This window comes from Artibeus jamaicensis, unplaced genomic scaffold (genome assembly GCF_021234435.1).
Source record: "Artibeus jamaicensis isolate MK-2021 breed Jamaican fruit bat unplaced genomic scaffold, CSHL_Jam_final contig_444, whole genome shotgun sequence".
In the NCBI taxonomy this organism is placed as follows: Eukaryota; Metazoa; Chordata; class Mammalia; order Chiroptera; family Phyllostomidae; genus Artibeus; species Artibeus jamaicensis.
This window is the reverse complement of record NW_026521831.1, coordinates 7253685-7267688: the sequence shown is the minus strand read 5'-3', so window position 1 is coordinate 7267688 and position 14004 is coordinate 7253685. Positions and strand designations below refer to the sequence as shown.

The following is a 14004-nucleotide window of genomic DNA, read 5'->3' as shown; positions in this document are numbered from 1 at the left end:
TAGGAAGCCACAGATGGGGCACCTTGGAATAAAACAAGGGCTGAACCAGCACCAGCTTCTTGCAAATACTCTTGGAAGTGTGGGGCTGAGTTCAGGAGCTGCAGTTTCAGGGTAAGTAAGGACAGTCCGGCTGGGGCCACAGGGATCATAAAGACGGCCCTTCTCTAAGCAAGCAGCGCTGGCCTTAAAACTGAGCCCCACTCTGTCCCTCCTCTGATGCATAACTCTGAAAAGTCCCTTCATGTGTCAGAGCCTCCGTTCGGTTGCTGCAGGAATAAGGGGGTGGGGTTGATACAAGGGTCACTTCATCTCAGCTGTTGTGAGACTCTGAGTCCCTCTCGTGTCCACCCAAATCTGGCCAGGGGGTCCAAGACCTCAGTAAGCGCATAGTCTTGTGCCCTGCTCCCCCAGACTGACAGTGAAGGGAACCAAAGTTTTGCCACCCTAAAGCTGCCTTTGGGGGGTATTGATTTTAAGCTGCTTATTGTATGTCAGCAACAAGTCAACAAACAACAGGCGTTGGAGAGGTTGTGGAGAAAAGGCAACCCTAGCGCACTGTTGGTGGGAATGCAGACTGGTGCAGCCACTGTGGAAACAGTATGGAATTTCCTCAGAAAACTTAAAAATGGAACTGCCTTATGGTCTAGCAATTTCACTTCTGGGTGTATATTCAAAGAAGTCTAAAACACTAGTTCAAAAGAATAAATTGTAAATTTATTCTTTATAATTTATAAATTGCAGCATTATTTATAATAGCCAAGATGTGGAAACAACCCAAATGTCCATCAATAGACATGTGGATAAAAAGGCTGTGGTACATGTATTCAATGGAATATTACTTGGCCATTAAAAAGAACGAAAGCTTACCATCCGCAACAGCGTGGGTGGACCTAGAGGGTAGTAGGCTAAGTGAAATAAGTCAGTGAGGAAAAGGCAAAGACCATATGACTTCACTTATAGGTGGAATCTAAAGAACAATATGAACAAACAAACAAACAGACACAGTCACAGCAGCAGAGAACAGATTGATGGTTTCCAGAGAGGGGCGCTGGGGGGCTGGGTGAAAAAGGTGAAGGGACTGAGGAGTACAGGTTGGCAGTTATAGAACAGTCATGGGGGTGTAAGGTACAGCACAAAGAACAGTCAGTGCCATTGTGATGACTGTGTTCGGTGCCAGGGGGGCACTGCAGATATTGGGGGGACGCTCTGGGAAGTGTATGACTGTTAAGCAGTGTGCTGCACACCTGAAACCAACATGAAATAATTAAAAGAGAAAGAAAGACTCAGCAGGAATCTTTGACCCCTTTCCCCTTTCCTGACTAAGAGATTCAGACAAAGAAACCTGCTTCTGGAAGAAGCACGTCTCCTTCTCCTAATTCGAATTGAGTTTGGTGAGGGGAGGGCTTCAGGCAGGGCCTGTGAGCCGGACACTGCCATCTCCCACGGTTTCCGCGCCATCCCATCGTCCATTCTCACTTCTGAAATCTAACATCCCTCCGTTGTCCACAATGCCACGTGTACCCAGTGTCGCCCCAGGGTCTTTGGGATCTTCACGCTTGCATGAGTTCCCCATGCACACGTAGTAAAACAATTTTCTCCCCTTAGTCCGGAAAGGTCTCCCTTTCCCTGTGTCAGGAAGGCTGGCAGCCGGCTGCCTGTCTAGGCCCTTCTCCCAAGAGTTCCTGGGCCTCTATGGGCAAATATGGGTGCATGTGGGGTGTCGCCAAAAAGGCTGAAGCCACCCCCTTAAATGCCAGCTTTGGCTAAAGACAGAAGGAGACTTTTCAGGAGGGAAGTCCCTTACGGGTGGGGACTGGGAAAAGCACAGTAGATGAGGGTGACGTTCTGCAGTTCGAAGACCACACCTTCTCCGTGGACGGTGAGGGCAGGCCGGATGCCCTCACAGGTGGGGGCTTCCCTCACAAAGGTAGGCGGCCTTTTGTTACCGAAGGTAATTGGTTATTAATAGGGAAGAGAGCAAAGGGAGTGAGACATTGAGTTTAATGAACTGGGGAGCAGGAGCCTGTTTGCGTCACCAGGAGGCTGCAGCTTCACACCCCAGGGAGCCAGAGCATCACTCTGCGGGGGGTGGGGGGGGTAACCCTCTCCCCTCCCCCACCTGAACTCGAGGGACTGCAGAGGGTCAGAGGCAAGTACATGCGCAAGGGAAGTCAAAATGGCACAGGGGGAGGGGCTTGACCACACAGGCCTGCCAGTCGAACTAGGGGGTGGACGCATCAAAAGCCCATGAAAGCTCGGAAAGTTGACTGGTTATTTTAAAAAGCCCCTGGTCCGTCCCAAACCCAACCAATTATAATCCCAGGGGAACAAAGGAGCGCTCTCTCTCTCCCCCTCTCTCTACACCCCCCCCAGTGACCCGTACTTGTCCTGTTTGTTCTTGCACTGCCTCTCAGCCGGGAGCAAATACAACCATGTGTGTCCACCGGCTGTGTGCCTGCGAAAGGTGGGGTGGGCTCCACGGGCTCAGCTTTAACAGGAAGCAGAGACTCGGGACACTGGCTTTTGCTGTGGCCTTGCTGAGAACAAGGTAGGGCTTTTCCATGGAGACCGGATGCTGGAAGCCCAGGAGCAGATTTCCACCTGAATAAACCTCGCCACACCAGTCTCCCATGTGTGGGTCCGTGAAATACTTTTCCTGAGATCTTGTGGAAGAGTCCCACCGGCAACACTTAAAATTGGGTTTCAGAGCTTCTCCCCTGTGGGCTGTTTCTTAAAATTAGCCAAACTAAAACAATCGCTGTCCCCAAAGAGGCATATTTCAGGGTGGCAGGCTCTGCTCCCCTTCAGGGACATGCAGGGATGTGGGTGGTGACCCTAGTCAGAGCTCCAGTGGCTTTGCCAGAAACCTGGCTGCTGGAGAGAGGCCCGCGGGTCAGGACAGGGCAGGGCCGGTGGGCGGGGCCAGGGCGGGGCGGAGTCACGGCTCGGCTGCTGGGACCCTGACAAGTGCTGGCTCCACTCCAGCCAGCTCTCCGCGCCGTCCAGAGCCCACAGCCTGTCGCCTCCACTGTGTGCCCCTTCCGCCGAGGGACAGAGTAAGTACGGCCACTGCACACTGAGGGCCCGAGGGACGTGTGAGGAGGGTCAGGAAATGGACTCTGGAGGTAGGGCGTTCAGAGGGCTAACACGGGTCGGAGGGGTCCCGGAGAGAGCAGGAAAAGCTGGACACCGTGCTGGGGAAGGACTTGGGCCTCTCGGGCAGCAGAGGTGACCTTGGGCACCACACGAACTCTGGCTGAGCTTCAGGTTCTTTTCAGGTACAATGCAACTTACTCTACCATCTGGATGGGTGGCGTGACGATCAGTTACGAGGATAGCTGTCCCCAGGCACGATTTTCATCCCAGGGCACATCTGCGTGGAGATGTTTAGTTGTCACAGCCGGGGGTGGGGGTCGGTGGCTGCTGTTGGCATCCAGTGAGTGGGGACCAAGAAGGCTGCTCAACATCCTACAGTGCCCAGGACAGCACCCCGACCCCTACCCCCCCACCCACCACCACGACGAAGAATGATTCGGTTCTAACAAATGCCACCAGGGCTGAGGTCGAGAGACCTGAAATGAGGCAGTGGGGACAAGTGTCGGGTGCACAGGAGGAGCCCAGTAAATCTGACTTGTCTGTGCCTGGAATATCTAACCTTTCAAAAGCAGGAAAAATAATCAAATGTCATCTGGTTCCCTGAGATAAGGCCGCTCTGCCCCCCAGTTCGTGCTCTGCCCGGTGGCCATTGGTTAAGTAAACAAAACAGAGGCATAAGGTGCTTCCAGTTTTTCTACAGATCGGGCTGTTGAGAAGAAATGTCACAGTAACAGGGGAACTGCTCCCCTGGGCAGGAGGGAACTCTGGGGGGTGATGGGCGTCAGTGGTGATGGTTTTGTGGGTGTACGTTTCTCACCGACCTCACCAAGCCGTACACATATGTGAGTCCTACCTTAATGGGGTGGCTTTTAAAAAGGAAAAAGAAAGAAAATGGAAGCGGAGCAGTGGTGGGGGAGTTGTTCAAGGTCACGTGGCAAGTGAGCCCCAAGGCCGCTGCCACTCAGCTGCAGATGCCCAGCCTGACTGCTTTCCACCACTCCTGGTGTCTGGGGTGTGGCCTGACACCTCTGAATTACAAAGAACGAGGCCGGTTCATTCATTCACTCACTCATTCATTCATGGCACAGAGGTGCCTCCCCCCATCAGCCCATGCCTGCTGTGAGGGCATCTGCTAGGGGCAGGGAGTGGTGGGAACGAAAGAGGCCAACCGCAGATGCACCTGCAAAGGCACTTATATTATCCCCTGAGAGAGGAGAGGAGCAGTGAAGAGGCCCGAGACCTCTGGAGAAGCTGGCCCTGGCGAGGAAGGTGGAGAGAGGTCTCCTTCAGAGTGCAGAATGTGCAAAGGCCCAGGGCTAGGATGGGCTCGCTGTGTCCGAGGAAGTAAATAAAGAAGTGTGTCTGGAGAGCACACGTGTCCGAGGGCAGAGCAGGACAAGCTGAGGCTGGGGAGAGCCGGGCAGAGCCAGACTACGTGGGGGCACCGCATAAGTGAGAGTTAAATTTTACCCTGAATGAATGGGCAGCAACGATGTTTTTAGGCAGGGGAGTACGGTGACCTTGGTTGTGATGGAAGGAGATTCGGATGCCATGTAGAGTGGCTCGTGGGGAGAAGAGAAGCAGGGTGGGCCAGGTGAAAAATGGAAGGGGCTTCCATGAACACAGCGGCAGGGACAATGGGGAGAAGCAGGCAGATTTAAGACACCTTTTGGAGCTGGAAAGCAACAAGGCTTGCTGGTGGTCTGCAGATGGGAGGGAGGTTTTCGAAGTTCTCTAGATCACTGCTCTCAGGAGGTCTGTGCCCTCGCCCTGGGCCTTTAGGACCAAGGGAAGCTGGGATTCCGTCCTTCCCTGTCCGCCTGGAACCCGGGGTCCATTACCTTTGGCAGTTAGCAGATCACAGGTGGTCTCTTCTCAGTCCCACAGTGCCAGCAGCTGAGGCCAAAAGGGACCTGGGCAGGACTTTCTGCCTCCCACTTGGAATAAAAGCCAGCGGATTTGGGGGCCATGGATACTGAGGGATCGGTGGGTGAACTGCCCAGGGTCTGCTTACCTCCAGCTGCCTTGGGTCACTATGGCCTGGATGTCACAGGCCTGGATGTCCCAGGAGCTTGGCTACTCTACTGCCATCCTCTGACATACAGAAGCATTTCTGAGGAAACATCAGCGTCCGGTGCCCGGGGGAAAGTCAGCCAGGCCTGGCTCTGCCAGCCTCCTGAGTGCCAGGCTCACGGGTCCTGGAGCGGCTTACCCCCGCTCGAGGCTGGCACGAAGCTGTCAGAGCTGCGGATTTCCACCAGAGGCCCAGAAGCGCGACAGCAGAGCCTGGGCCCTGAAACTAGGAAACTGGAATGAGTCCCCTGAGAACTCCCCGTTCTGGGGAAAGGACCTCTCTGACCCTCTGTTTGCGCTTCTGTACAACTTGATCATGCTACCAGCTCACACTGTTGTGGATGAGCTAATACAGATGAGTAGTCAGGGAGAGACCCGGGGTACGCCCCAGGAGCTACGGGGGCAGGGACCTGTGTCAGGTGTCGTTCCTCGGGGACATGAAGGGACAAATCAGAGGAATCTGAGTTATAGTCCAGTGCCATCACTCCCTGGCTGGGACAAGCAAGTCCATTTGGCTGGGCCTCAGTTTGTTCACCTGTAAAATGAGGTTAACAGTGCTTACTTTTGATGAAGATGATATGCAGTACTATTTATAGAGTGTCTTAATAAGTTCTGGATACAGTGGCTTTAATAAAAGAGAGTGGACCCAAATAGGGCGAGATGTCTGGGTCCCAAACCTGCAGCCAGGGAGGGGGGCCTCTCCAAGGAGACCCCGCTCTTCAGGGAGAGCCAGTGGGCACTTGGGGGTTGGGGACAGTGGTGGGGAGGAGGGTTACTGGCTGCCACAGTGACAGACCTCCTGCTGCTTAGAAACAAACTGAGGCCAGAGAGAGGGCAGGCCTGTCCCAAGGTCATCAGCTGGGAGGGTGGGGGGATGAGAAGCCGGAACATTCACTCCCACTCCTTCCAAGCAGGAAACTCCCCCCGCAACTGTAGCTTTTCTTTGAAAGCCTTCCTTTTGGGGTGCTGACCAGCTCAGTGCTAATCAGCAGGGGTGGGGGTGTTGAGCTCAGCTCTTTCTTCAGCAGCAACCTGCTACATTGATCGTCCCACACTTGGCAGGGAGGCCACTCTTGGGAATAGACAGGGAGTGTCAGCATGGGAAGGTCAGAACGTGTTTCCAAATTATCTGCAGATTAGGGGCTGTCCTTGCCTGAATGCCTAGAATACAAAATTGGGACGCTGTGACGCAGCAATGGAGGACCGGGGGTCTGGGGAGGAGGAGCTAGGGGTCCAGGGAGGAGGATTAGGGGTGTGGGGAAGCCAAATGGTAAGGCATTTTAGAGTGAGGGCTTGGAAAGTCAGAACTGGGTCTGAGCCCAAGATTTGCCACTGTTAGCCAGAGACTCAACCTCTCTGAGCCTCGGATTGCCCATCCATAAAATGGGGCTGGGGGTAGACCCTCTCTCTGTGGGTGGGGGTGAGGCTGAAGGAGTTGACGTATGTGAGGACCGCGTGGCTTCTGACAGGGGGTGCAGGCCTTGTTCCTGGCTCCCCACGGGGTGGTGATTGCATGCTGGGTAGTCTGAGGTTCTGCGGACAGAACATTCTAAATGTGCCTCCTTTGTGAGCTCAGACGCAATTTGGAGGCCAGGGCCTATCTGTGTGACCTGTTGAGTCACTTGGTTTGGCTCATAGATAGGACTGCAGCCCCGTTCCGCCCGACTCCCAAGTTCATTGGCTTTCTATGCCCCCCACCACTTTCCTCTCCCCACCCCTCAACCTCACCTGCAGGGGGCCATTCTGCAAGTGAAATCCACTGCAGCTGTTGGGGGGCCTTTGGACTCTGGCAGTGCCCACCCTGGGCGGCCGGGGGCGGGCTCCCAGCTGAGGGGACGTCACCTGCATCAGGAGTCAGTCAGACCCACGGTGCCTCAGGAATCATCTGTTCCACCGATGCCAGGATCACGTGAGAGTGTGTGTGTGAAAGCGTGTCCCCCGCAGCCTCGTCCAGGCAATGGGGTCTCAGGCGGGGCTCTGGCCAGACGCTGCCACACTGACAGCTCACACTCCTAGAAGCACCAGGTCTGTGCTGGGCCCTCACTTCTGTGCACTCACTCCGGGAGAAAGGGACTGACTGGCATCCGGGTGCACACTGATGACTCTCAAAAGCCTGGCCCCCCGGGCAGTCACATAGTAGGTGCTCATGAAATAGCCGTGGCATGAATGAATCCAGGCTGCAAGCCCCGTGGGGGGTGGTTGGCCTGAGGAGCACCAGGAGGCCTTGCACGTGCTTTACCTGGGACAAAGGGAAGGTTAGCAGACCGCTAGCTCCCCCGGAGCATCAGAGACTAGGCCCAGGCAGGACACGGGAGAATCTCCACCCCCAGGTCCCCTCGCCCTGTGGTGTGTCCCTGGTTGTGAGGACAGGGGAAGAGTCTTGCCCCGGTGGCCAGGCCCCGCCCCGGGGCCACACCCCTCTGCCTTCTTCTTCTCCCTGCTAAGTCCTCTCTGGTGCCGCACTCGGGTGGTGGCGGTTCTCTAGGAGGTCAGCCTTGCACACTTGCACCCGGTCTTTTCTCTGAGAAGCCCCGCTGGCCCCACAGCCTCCTGAGCACTTCTTCCCACTCTCCTTCCAGAACCAGAGGCAGCGCCATGCAGCTGTGCCTCCCCTTCTTCCTGGTGCTGCTCAGCCTGCAGGTGGCCAGCCTCCCCCGCCGCCACCACACCTGGAGGACGAAGAAGAGAGTCAGGGAGCTGCCCGTCGTCAGCACAGCGGCCCCCGGTAACCAGAACTTCACCTTCGACCTCTACAGGGCCTTGGCGGCTGCCGGCCCCGACCAGAACATCTTCTTCTCCCCTCTGAGCATCTCCGTGTCTCTGGCCCTGATCTCCCTGGGGGCTCGGTCCAACACAAAGACACAGATCTTGGAGAGTCTGGGCCTCACTGTCCAGGGGGGCCCAGAGGAGGAGGCGCTCCACAGCGGCTTCCACCAGCTGCTGCAGGCGCTCCGCCAGCCCAGAGAGGACCTCCAGCTGGGCCTCGGCACCGCCCTGTTCGTCCTGCCCACGATGCACATCCAGGACACCTTCCTGAGCACCGCGAGGACCCTGTACCTGGCAGACACCTTTCCCACCAACTTCAGGGACCCTGAAGCTGCCCAGAAGCAGATCAATGATTATGTGGCCAAGCAGACGAAAGGCAAGATCGTGGACTTGGTTCAGAACCTGGACAGCTCTGAGATCATGGTTCTGGTGAATTACATTTTCTTCAAAGGTAAGACCCTCGAGCTTGAACCTGAACTTCCTCTTTCTTTTCAGCTGCTTTTATTAAAAGAAGACCCAATTCCCACACACATGAAGGTGTGGGAGTAGATTTAGCCTTTTCTGGTGCGTGTTGACAGAGTGAAGCCAACAGCGGCTGCAGGTAAGAGGGTGCCCTCTCACTGTGTACCTGGGGAAGGGCTGCTTCCTGTCTTTGGGCCCCTGGGGCATCTGAAGGTGCCGCTTCCACACAGGTTCTCTAACGTGAGTTGCTCATGGTCATTGGGGCACATGGCTACTGACATCGTGGCCACTTGGGGCAGGACTTTGGGCCTTAGCAGGGACTTTGCAGGCATGTCCCAGGCCACGCCCTTACCCCAGGCCCTTCACATCCCAGGGGCTGCTTCCTTAGCCAAGAAATCTCCCATCAGGAGCCTGTTCCTCTGAAAAGTGTTCTCTTCCCTCCTTGAGGGCTAATCCCTGTCTTTAGCTTCCTGACGTTTCTTATAAATGTCTCCCCTCATCTCGGCTGTCACTTCTGCCTCCAAAGCAGCGACTCAGCCAGTGAGTCAGGTACTCAGGGTACCTGACTATTCAGTCAGGGGCATGGACCTCTTTTCTTTTGGATTGTCAGATTTCTTGAAAAATGACAATAGCCAATACAACAATAGCCCTCCAGTGTGAATGAATCAAAATGATACCTTTTTACTTGTCAGATCTACCGAAAACTATTCCCTGGTGTGCCGCAGAATGTTAGTGGTCAGTTTATGTTGCCGAGAAATGAAAAGGGTTGGAGATCTCTGTGCTGACCGCTGAGCCCTCAGCGCTCCGTGCGGGGCCTGGCTGAGGGTGGGAGGGAGGAGCAGAAGAAGGGAGAGGGGAAGAGGGAAGGGAGGGGAGGGCGGGGTGGGGAGAAGAGCAGGGGGGGAGAGAGAGGGAGAAAAACAGTGAAATGTTAACCGCCCACCCCTCTTCCTACGCTCACAGACAGCGAGTATCAGGCTTGGGTTCTAGGATTCCTTGTCCCTGGCCTGGGCTATGCCCTTGCACCAGGCTGCAGAGGACAGGTGCGAACTAAGCTGAGTTGGCATTGGGGTGGGATCTGTATTTGATAATTATGAAGAAGGTGGAGATAATTACTTGTATCACTCTGATCAAAAAATCCCATAGGGAGAGACAGAGCAGGACAAGTAACTGAAGATTTCCCCGTAGGAAAAATCTCGTATTTCCGCAAATCCGACCAAACTTTCTTCCAAACGGAGATCAAAGTCCAGCACTGGGAAAAGAGTGAAAGACAGACGATGCACCTAGATACAGTGTAGCTTTACCAGCCATCCGTGTTTTTCGCCCTCCCCACGTGGATACTTGGCCTTCGGTTATACCAGGGAATCGCACAGACACACAAGGTTCAGGGTCTCTGAATGTGGAAACCAAGCTCCCTGTCTTGCAAATGTCGCAGAAGCCCCACAAAATGTTCGAGCGTGTTCCCCCTCAAATGGTAAAGGGGTCCCAGAGCGGTTCAACGGTCACCGCCACCAGCGAGAGTGCTCTAAAAGGGGACGATCTCCGTTGAATAGGGTTGCGGTCTCCCCATTTCCCGTTGGCAGCTGAGAATCTCTCATTTCTTGTCCCTGTTTACTTTAATCTTTAGCTAAGTGGGAGACCAGCTTCGACCACAAAAGCACCCAAATGCAGGACTTCCACGTGACCCCAGAGACGGTGGTGCAGGTGCCCATGATGAGATGCGAGAATGAGTATTACTACCTCCTGGACCGCAACCTCTACTGCAGGGTCGTGGGCGTCCCCTACCAAGGAAATGCCACTGCGCTCTTCGTTCTCCCCAACGAAGGCAGGATGGAGCAGGTGGAGGCTGGGCTGAACCAGGACACACTGAGGAAGTGGCTCAAGAAGCTCACAAAGAGGTATTCTCAGGCCACACTGGAACCAGCCTAATGCTACGCACCTCCAGTGAGACACATGTCCCCTAAGGCCACATAGCCATGGCGGGAAGGGCTCACCTAGCCCAGGAGCTGCCTCCCAACCCAGAGGTATCAGCTGAAGTCCCAGAGCTCCTGGGCCTGGCCCAGCTGCAGGGAGTGGGGCTGGAAGCCTGCTTTCCTGGTGGTGCCTCCAGAGTGTGCGGTGGTCTCTGGGGTTGCCCGGGGCCAAGTCCAAAGTGAGATGGGCTCTGCTCCAGGCAGGAGCTGGAGGGTCATTAGGAAGCTGAAGGGAGATGACAGGAATATGAGTAATGGTCCGATGCTCTAGAAGAGTCTAACAAAAGCCTTCCATTTTTAGAAGGCTCCAGCTTCACCTTCCGAAGTTCTCCATGGAGGGCTCCTATCAGCTGGAGAAAGTCCTCCCCAAGCTAGGGATCAGGGACATCTTCACCTCACAAGCTGACCTGACCGGACTCTCCAACCATTCTAACATCCAGGTGTCTGAGGTGAGCTCATTCTATTCTCTTCCATTGTGTTCTTCTCCATTCCATGCCCGCATATCCAGTTCTGTCCTATCCTATTCTGTTCCACTCTATTCTATTCTAATTTGTTCTGTTCTATTCCATGGAATGGAATGGAATGGAACATGGGTCCCATTCTTTCTCTTTCTCCTCCTTAAAATGCAAAGACTTCCCTTTGTGTCCTATTCCTCTGTGCAGTGAGAAGTCATATCTAGCAGTGCCTCGGGGGAAGGAGCCCTGTATTAAGCAATCAAAACTAAAAATCAGGTAGTACCTCCTTCACTCGCCAGCTGCGTGACCTCCAACAATGCTTTGACCTCTCTGAGCCTCCTTTTGTTCTATAAAATCAGAGCACTGCACTGTCACCGTGAGAGCCATGTGAATTCAATGACAGACACACATGCTCCTGTGCCTGGCACATGGCCGCTGCGGAGTCCTGTCATTCCCCACCTGCTTCAAGGTTCAGCTGCACAGAGACCCTGACAGCAACGCCACGGGCAGAAGGTTGGCCACTTCCTGTGACGGCATTCCCTGCCCCTGGTGATCTGGCGGTGTCTGGTGTCTCCCCTGCAGATGGTGCACAAAGCCGTAGTGGAGGTGGACGAGTCGGGAACCAAAGCGGCTGCGGCCACTGCAGTCATGTTTGTGTTCCGGTCGGCCCGCATAGGCGCTCAGGTGGTAGCGTTCGACAGGCCCTTCCTGATGATGATTGTGGAGAACACTGAGAACATCCTCTTCCTGGGCAGAGTGGCCCGCCCTTGAGGCGGGGTTTTTCCCGACAGGTCGCAGGCCTCCTCGGTGGAAGAAGTGGGTGCACGCTGGCCTTCGATCTGCTGAGAGCTAGTGATTTAAGCAGGTGCAGTTGGCTAGTGAGACTTTCTCAAAGAATAACAGTAACCTTGATACACTGATGATTGCTTCTTTCACCCAATCTCAAGGCACAAGTGCCGTGAAGAATCCTAGAGAACAGATGGTCTTGCCTTCACCCTTCGTCAGTGGAGGCAAGCTCTGAGGCCCAGAGAGTTTGCTTGACTTGCCCAAGGTCACATGGCACATTAGTGGTGGAAAGGAGCCTGCAACCCGGCCCCTGGTTCCCGGCCTAGTGCTGCATTCAGCTCTGTAGGAAGGTTCTCCCGGTAGACATTTCTACCAGGACGTGGACGTCCAAGCCTCGTCCCCTACTTACCAGCAACACCAGCTATCTGTGTGTTACGGTTTCGAAAGAACACCGGAATGGAAGTCTGGGATGGGGCTTCTGTCCCAGCCCAGCAGCTGTGTGACAGTGGGGCAATTCTTTCCCTCTCTGGACTCTGGTTTCTCCACGTATGCATTGAAGGATCAGGTCAAGGCTGGAAGGATCCTTGAAACCATACAAGAAGGCTGGGGTGTTACTGCCAATCACAGTTGATGTCAATCCATTTGAGTGCCACTCAGCCTTTTAGCAAAGCAATGGACAGCGAGGTGGAAATGGCCTTTCACAGGACTGTGCCATCCTGTGGATGAAGTTACAGCCTTGTGGGCTTGGGTGGCGATGGGGGACTGGAGGCCTGCTGCAAATAGTAGAGCATCATTTGAAGATACTGCCGAACTTTAGTGTCAGTCATAACAATAAAGTGTTTTGCAAGCACTGGGTGTCGTCTTTAGGGAAGTGGCTCTAGGAATGGTGACATAGATAGCTGACCATGTTCCAGATTAGGTGCTAGGCACTTCACCTGGACGGTGCTATTGCCCTTCACAAGATCCTCTAGGAAGCAGGTGCTATTATTCCCATTTTACAGATGGGGAAGGTGAAGCTTGCAGAGAGCAGGTGGCTTCCCCAGTCCCACAGATCCTAAGGGGCAGAGGCAGGGTTTGACTCCAGACCCACAGAGTTGGCCCTGTGCTGTAGTGCAGAGGGGACAGGACCAGGAAGCCGACGCCCAAGTCAGGGGCACCTTCATCTTAGCTGCTTTATGGTCAGAGAGGCTCACTCCCTTTTATAAAACCCCACACATTTTTCTCTCCAAGGGGATCAGACGCTTTAAAGATGCTTCAGTGAACAAATAAGCAAATGAGCCCTTCATTCAGTCTCAAAGGGCCCCTAACCAGCTGCCCCCAACTCTGACCCCTGAAGGTCTGCCCACCTTGCCACCCTGCATGGGTCCTTGGCCTGCCTTCCACGAGGTTGCTTGCATGACTCTGGGCCTGGAGTCTGGACTGTACCATGGAAGGGTGCCCCTTAGAACTAATAAGATTGGAACCCCACGTTTGACCACTCCCCAAAGTACTAAGCACCTACTATGTGCTGGCCCAAGGGGACGCTTGGCATCTGTGATCTACCTCATTAATCCCTGAACCGCCCTTCGGGGCTTATCACTTTCATCCACTTTATGGAAACAAACCTAAGTGCTTGCCCTGCGCCCCACAGTGTGACAATGACAGTCCCTGGCTCTGGGACCCAGATGGCATGTGTTGACCGGTGGCAGAGCAGATGGCTGCGTCCTGACCCAGACAGCTTGTCTGCATCGGTGCTTTGAGCTCAGGACAGCGTTCGGGGGTTGGGCCTCCTAATGGGGTCAGACCCGCTCCCGTGTGCCTTCCCCTCAAGAAACGCCTCATCTGTTTGCCCAGCTGGTCCAAGGTCAGGGGGAGGCTCTGCCTGTGCAACACATCTAAGGCCAAGGTCCAACACTGTCTAAACTTCCTGGGCAAATGGTCAGCCAGCAGCTACTGTGGGCAAGATTGGGATGGGTGCCGGGTGCCGACTTGTGAGCCTCAGCCGCGTGTCAGGCACTAAAGCACCCTACTAGGTGCCCCATGTCACTCCATGGTCACATGACCCTGGGGTGAACAAAATAGTATAGGCGCTCAGAGAGAGAGAGAGGAGGAATGAACTGCTGGGGGTCATCAGAAGACTTCGTGGAAGAGGAGGCCCTGAGCAAGTCTTGAAGAATAAGCAGGATTTTGACAGACAGCCGTTTGGGAACAGGGATGGGACTTCAAGGCACAGGGAACAATGACTCGAGAGGAGTGTGATATTGAGTGACCTGCCATGTGCATGACAAACCAGAGACCTCAGTCTGGACCAGTGTTGGGGAAGAGGGGACGGTGCTGGTCGTCCCGTGGCAGGGACCCTGAACACAGGAGTGGTGGTTTGTCTGTTCTCTCTCACCGTGATTTCAGGGTGGTTT

The 14004-nt window shown here is 54.7% G+C and overlaps 1 protein-coding gene across 2 annotated transcripts; it reads left to right on the top strand.

The window, feature by feature from the left end:
• Positions 1-2947: 2947 nt before the first annotated feature.
• Positions 2948-12461, top strand: LOC119037916 (plasma serine protease inhibitor). 2 transcript variants are annotated; one of them, XM_053666111.1, is made up of 6 exons: positions 2969-3056; positions 6904-7086; positions 7749-8386; positions 10025-10295; positions 10672-10819; positions 11408-12461. In XM_053666111.1, the coding sequence occupies exons 3-6, from the start codon at positions 7765-7767 to the stop codon at positions 11594-11596; spliced, it is 1230 nt and encodes a 409-aa protein (XP_053522086.1). In that variant the 5' UTR covers positions 2969-3056; positions 6904-7086; positions 7749-7764; the 3' UTR covers positions 11597-12461. The 2 variants fall into 2 exon arrangements, with proteins under 2 accessions (XP_036986192.2, XP_053522086.1); XM_037130297.2 differs by lacking the exon at positions 6904-7086 and having other exon boundaries at positions 2948-3056.
• The last annotated feature ends 1543 nt before the right edge of the window (positions 12462-14004 follow it).

Bases quoted from the DNA above. Each gene is read 5' to 3' on its own strand.
- LOC119037916 (XM_037130297.2), top strand. From the start codon at position 7,765: ATGCAGCTGTGCCTCCCCTTCTTCCTGGTGCTGCTCAGCCTGCAGGTG. The intron at 8,387-10,024 runs GTAAGACCCTCG...TTTAATCTTTAG, and splicing joins GAATTACATTTTCTTCAAAG to CTAAGTGGGAGACCAGCTTC. The intron at 10,820-11,407 runs GTGAGCTCATTC...TCTCCCCTGCAG, and splicing joins CTAACATCCAGGTGTCTGAG to ATGGTGCACAAAGCCGTAGT.